The following is a 6,000-nucleotide window of genomic DNA, read 5'->3' as shown; positions in this document are numbered from 1 at the left end:
CGGGAGGCGGGCCCAGGCCGGAAGCCACCCGCGGCCCCGCGAGACCGCGCCCCCGCCTTCCCCCCCCCCCCCCCCCCCCGCAGTCCAGACTCGGCGTCCAAGGGCGCAGGGGCCAGCCCGCCGGTCCCCGCCGCGCTCTTTGTCCCGGCCGCGCGCGGGCAGGCAGGCAGGCGGGCGGACGCGTGCGCATCTGTCCCCCCCCCCCTCCAACCCACCCCGCCCTCGGTCGGAAGAAGGCGCGGCGGGGACGCGCGCGCGGGGGCGCGCAGGAGCAGCTCGCTCCCCGCACCCCCCCTTCTCCCTCGGGCAGGCGAGCGGCGAGCACGCGCGCCGCCGCCGCGCCCGCCCCTCCCCCCTCCCGCGCGCGCACGCGCTCGCTCGCTCGCTCGCGCTCTTCGGAACTTGCTGACTGCGCGGCCGGCCGGGAGGAGCCCAGCCGGGGCGGGCGGGCGGCTGAGCGCGCGGGGGTCTCCCGCGTCCCTGCCTCGGCCGGCGGAGCGCCCACCCCACCGTGGCTCCCGGAGCGCGGGGCGGCGCCACCCTCCGGCCGCAGCGCGGCACTGCACGGCCGCCTGCGACTTTCGATGTTCCACACTCCCGGGCCGGAGCCTCGGCGGCGGCGGCGGCGGCAGCTTTTTTTTTTTTCCCCGCTCCCCCCCCTCGGTTCTCTCCCCCCCTTCAGCTGCCTCCATTTCCTCAAGGAAGGCTCCACGGCGCTCTCCCTCCCCCACAGCGTAGCGGCGCACGAGCGGGCCGGGCGGGCGGCCGAGGTAAAGGCGGCGGGGCCGGGGCCCGCGTGGGGGGCGGCGGGGGCGGGGGCGGCAGCTTTGTTCGCGTCGGGCGCCGCGCTCGTCAGGCGGCGGCGCGGGGCGGCGGGTCCCGCATCCCCCGGCGGGCGAGCGGGCGGGCGCAGTGGCGCGGTCCCCTGCGCGGCCCTCCCCACAAAGGACCGCGGAGCTGCGTGGCCGGGCGCTCGCCCCGGGGCGGGCCGCGCCAATTTGTTGCACTTCTGGGGGTGGGGGGTGGGGGAGGGCTTTTGTTTGTTTGTTTGTTTTGCCCTCGGGCTTTTGGCCGCTTTGCGGATTTTTTTTTCTTCTCTACTCCCCCCCCCCCCCACAAAATGTCGGTCGGTGAGGGAGGAATTGAGCGGGGGACGTCGGTGGCACCGGGAGCTTTGCGGAAGAAGGTGCAGTTCGGATCCTGCCCTTCCCCGGGTGGCAGCTCCGGCTTGGCCGGGTGAATCCTCGCCGCTGGCCGTGGGGACGGCGCTGGGGCGGCTGCCAGTTGAATTTTATTTTATTTTTTAATTTGGTGTGTTCAAAGGCTTTCGGTGCGCACGGGAGGACCCGCCACCGTAAATAAGCATATGGGCGACTAACAGGGTATGTTTCCCTCTGGGAAGGAGGATTTGGGAGCTCAGACCGGTGTCAGCCTGTAAATATTTAGACGATATTAGTGACTTCTGAACATTCTCAGCGAGATCTGTTATTTACAGTTGTCATATGTTATTAATGCCCGTTGCCCAAGTTCCCTGGCAAATCTGTTTCATTTCATGCCTTCTGAGAAAGTAGACAATTGATAGATTGTCTGAGGGATGGGGGAAAATGTGAGTGGGTTTTCTAATTTGAGTTTGGTAAATCCCTCAACGCCTGCCTCAGAAGACACATCAGCCTCTATAACCTTGCTGTACCTTGAGTATGGGGACTTTCGAATCCCTTCCCACAGAAGACTCTCCTAGGGGCTTCCAGAAAGAGGAGCATGCCGCTGGGTTATTTTTATATGGAAGATTTTTAACATTTCTCCACGGTCCCTTCTCTCCTTAGAAGTTTTCCCAGAGATCACTTCACCAAGATGTCCAGTGATAGGCAGAGGTCGGACGATGAGAGCCCCAGCACCAGCAGCGGCAGTTCAGATGCCGACCAGCGGGACCCTGCAGCTCCAGAGCCTGAGGAACAGGAGGAGAGGAAGCCTTCTGCTACCCAGCAGAAGAAAAACACCAAACTTTCCAGCAAAACGACTGCTAAGTTATCCACGAGTGCTAAAAGGTAACATCTGCCTGCCGGGCAGGGCGCACGCCTGGGCAGGTGGCCTTCTGTTCCACCGCTGGCTTCGTTGGTTTAACAGCATTGGCCATCCTTCGGAAATACTTCTCCATCCCATGTGGTTGAACTTGAAGGAGCTGTCATTCTGCATGTGGCATAGAAGCCGCCTCCCTACCCCTGTTGAGGAGTGTCTCCAGCAGAGCTGAGGCTGGTTCTGACAGATGAAGGAGTTGGCCAGGGAATTTAGATGGGGCATTGGAGAGATTTCCTTCTGTGAGGCGTGCTTCAGTGAAACTGGAGAGCAGCAGTGCCTCTCACCATAAATCGAGTGGTCAGATATGGTAATAGTTACTGGAGAATTGGTAAATACCAGGCTTGGCTTTATTGGAAAGCAGGTCCTACAGTGTGCTTTAAGTTGGCCCACAGTTTGAACGAACAAGATTTTAAATCTCACTGCACAGGTGTAACTGTGCTAATTATTGTTATCCCCCCTTCTTGTGAGGACACATAAAACGTAAAAGTAGCCAGTGACAGTTTTAGATGTCTTTCGGTGGCTGACAATGTCATTGTGGTCTTCCTCTTGACTCATAAAACTTGTGGATATGTTTGACGGGTTAACTCAGCAGCAGGGGAAAATGACTGAGTCCAAGCTAAAGATGAGTTGTGTTCTGTTGACTTTTATATTCTGGGATGACAAGCAGTTGTGCCAGTGGAACTGAGTGGTAGTAGTGTTGGGGTGTCTGGAGACACGAGCAGTTCAACGAAACGTGCTCACAGCATCACCCAGGACAGGTGTTCTGCTGAGTTTTTGTTGTTGTTGGCCATAAATGAAGGAAGAAAAATGCAAAAACTGATGAAATGTTACATTCTTATCATAATTCAAACTCTCTGTGTGGATTTTGACCACTAATCAAATGCTAACAGCTTTAGAATGTTTTATTGACCAGCAGCAACAGTCTTTGAAAGAATCTAAAGTACCCAGTTTCTTGTCATCTTGTGTTAAAAACGTCTCAAGTTTTGAAAACATCCTAGTTTCGAAGAATGTCAGAGTTGCCTTTTTGTCTGTAGCTTAAGTTTGTATATTTATCTTCTTTCCTGATGAAAATTTATAGAACTTTAAAGGTATGTCTAAAAATCAGGGGTGATAGTCAGAGTTAATGGGAGTGCCAGTTTGAAATTTTTCATTTGGCAAAGATGGTTAGACATTCTAAACTTTTCTGACAGATAAAATTTTATTTCCAGAAACTGTTCCTGTGCTCTTGTAGCAGCCTGTTAATTTGTAGCTCAGTAGAAAGTGACTTGAAATCATTGTCAAATTCTCTGGTGTTTTCCCTCCTCCCTTTTTGTCTCATTTGCATATAAGCTTGAACAGAGAATTTCTTTGGTAAAGCGTGTTTTTTATTAGATTCTGTATCCTTCACTTAGTGGTCAGAAAGGACTAGTTCACCAAACAGGTGGAGATGACACACTTATTTACGGTAGCACGTGAGAAAAAGAGCTGCAAAGTTTCTGCTAAGGGATTTGGGCTATGCCTCTGAGAACAAAGAGGAAGCAGCCATGTTAGCATTACTGAAGGCAAAGCCAGCCTTGCATTTAACTGCGTGGTGGTAGAGGGCAGTGTAATTCCCCGGTTATTCTGTAGACTGCCTCAGATCCTTTTTGTTTGCTCTCATTTCACTCGCAGAATTCAGAAGGAGCTAGCTGAAATCACTCTTGATCCTCCTCCCAACTGCAGGTAAGAAACACATTTTGTTTGCATTTCGAGTTGTGGAAAACCATTGAGAAATTAATGATCTTGCCTGGATATATGTGCAGCCTAAAAAACTGACTTTATTTGTTTTCTGTTTTTTGGAGTGCACTAAAGTGAAATTATCTAGCTTAAATAAATAAAAATGGGAGAAAAGATACTCTTTGGCATGTATAGATTGTGAACTTACAAACACAGGGTTTTGGCGTCTGAAATTGGCGTGACCGGTGATGATTTTGCTTGCCTGTCTGTAGAGCGTTTCTGTGCACAGCTATACTTCGGTGATTTCTAACATTTTCAGCTCTAAAGAGCTGTTTGTGTGCAATCTGAACTGACCTTCCAAATTTAGAAACTGCTGAATGCAGTGTTAGAAAATATAAGTGCAGTAAACAAGAGTGTAGTTGCTTCTGTTTGATCTATTGGTCACTCGCCTTCAGTACAGATTTTGCGTGATAAACTAATAGTTTTAGTTGTTGCTTTCTGGAGGGTGCATTGTTGGAATTATTTACATTTTAAGCAATTGTCCTAATTACTTGAAAATTCTTAGTAAGCAGAAAGTAAATTGTAATTGTGGAAAGAATTTGTCTGGAACCTAGGTAGAGTGATTTAAGGTTGTGATTAATAACGTTAAGATGCATCGAAAGTAGCCAGTGACAAAAATCTTTCAGGTTTTTTAGTTCATCTTATATACTATACTTCTATTTTTGAACAGTAATTATGTGGCTTATGAAATTATCATTTTGAGATCAATTTCAATAGTTTGCATAGGGATAGGTGCTTATGATGGAGTATGTGTGGTGCAGTTGAGGTGATGTTATAGTTTAATCTGTTTCTGCTACAAATTCTGTGATCACTTGTGTTGATTGGACACATTTCTGGAGTCAGCTGTGGACGCAAATGTCACTGACCTCTAACTGTACATTATTAGATCTGTTGATAAAGTGACCTCATTCTGAATTTTTCAGTGAATTAAGTTTTGCTTATTGAAAGTGGTATGTCCAACCGCAGTATTAACTTAGGAGGCGTGCTACCCAATACAGTAGCCACTGGCCACTCGCAGCTTTACTTGTGGCGAGTTTAAAGTGACATGCTGACAGTGTGACTTGTGCACTGGATTGTAAAATGACATGCTGAAAGTGTGGCATGTGCACTGGATTGTAAAACATGTTAAAAGTGTGGCATGTGCACTGCATTTTAAAAGCTTAGCAGAGCATAAAATTTTGCTCTTATGTTCAAGTGATAATATTGTGATTATGTTTAATAAATGTTCCATTTAGTCTAGTTACTAGAAAATTTACAACTAATTGTGAGTGAGTAATATTATATTTTTGCTGCTTTGAAAATAAGTAAATTGAAGTCCAGCCTCCCAAATGGTGTGTCAAATCTGTGTTCACTTAGGAAAGGTCAAGTTAAGTTTACTCTCTGAAAGAAGCATTTAATTTGCAATATGTGTAATTATTTTTCCCGTTATGAGAGATGTAAAGATTAGTACAAAACTCTCAGATATTTAAAGGTTCACGTAAGATCAAACATTTTTAAAGGTGGTTGGCTTTTCTGCAAAGAGCACAATCCGGGGGACCAGAATAAACCTACAGAACGTGGTAGATGGGTGTCGATTGCCCTCAGAGTCTGTGGTGATGAAGGACCCAGCTTTCACAGAAAACCTTGCTTCCACAAGGTCACTGAGGACTGTCTTAGAAAAAGTAGACACTTTGTGGGGCAGAGAGCTTAGTTTGTTCTGGATTTTCCCTCTTGTGTACCAGTCCGTAAGACAGAGCTCAGCGTTTGGCCAGTGAACGGGTGAACTGGTGAGACTTTGGGCATGCGTGTGCACAGCTGTCTGTGCCTGCTGTCCCTTGCTGTGCTTGATGATGTCTTTCAGTTCTCGACTCCTTTAGGATCTGCGTGTCTTTGAAGCTGCATAAGTAATTAGACAAGAAGTGGGCATTGTAAATGGTTTCTGGGCATTTGAAGTTAGGCTTTTTTGTTCTTGTATGTCTTAAAAAGACCAGATACATGGGCATGTCTAGTTGTGTGTGGAAGGTCTACTCCTTACCTAGGGTAGGAACTTTGTAGATTGAGTGTTTAGTGGCGGAAGTGTAGAATTTTGACAGAGAAGTCTAAATTTGTATTGTATTTTTTGCCTTCTTATCAGATCTAGGAAAGAACAGCATAGTGTTCTTTAAATTCGTAGGTGTTTAAATAAATGTT

At 48.5% G+C, this 6,000-nt stretch overlaps 1 protein-coding gene across 2 annotated transcripts in view; it reads left to right on the top strand.

The window, feature by feature from the left end:
• The first annotated feature begins 576 nt into the window (after positions 1 to 576).
• The window catches only part of Ube2e3 (ubiquitin conjugating enzyme E2 E3), a 54,797-nt gene continuing 49,373 nt past the window's right edge, over positions 577 to 6,000 (top strand). Inside the window, exons 1-3 of one of the 2 annotated variants that reach the window (XM_075984764.1) lie at positions 577 to 770; positions 1,824 to 2,045; positions 3,727 to 3,777. In XM_075984764.1, the coding sequence (XP_075840879.1) occupies positions 1,852 to 2,045; positions 3,727 to 3,777 (245 nt within the window). In that variant the 5' untranslated portion in view covers positions 577 to 770; positions 1,824 to 1,851. Of the gene's footprint in view, positions 771 to 931; positions 1,383 to 1,823; positions 2,046 to 3,726; positions 3,778 to 6,000 lie in introns of those variants that run through there. The other variant, XM_075984765.1, reaches the window with a different exon arrangement.

This window comes from Microtus pennsylvanicus, chromosome 9 (assembly GCF_037038515.1).
Source record: "Microtus pennsylvanicus isolate mMicPen1 chromosome 9, mMicPen1.hap1, whole genome shotgun sequence".
Taxonomy (NCBI): Eukaryota; Metazoa; Chordata; class Mammalia; order Rodentia; family Cricetidae; genus Microtus; species Microtus pennsylvanicus.
Note: the sequence above shows the minus strand (reverse complement) of the source record. Positions and strands in the feature narration are given on the sequence as shown.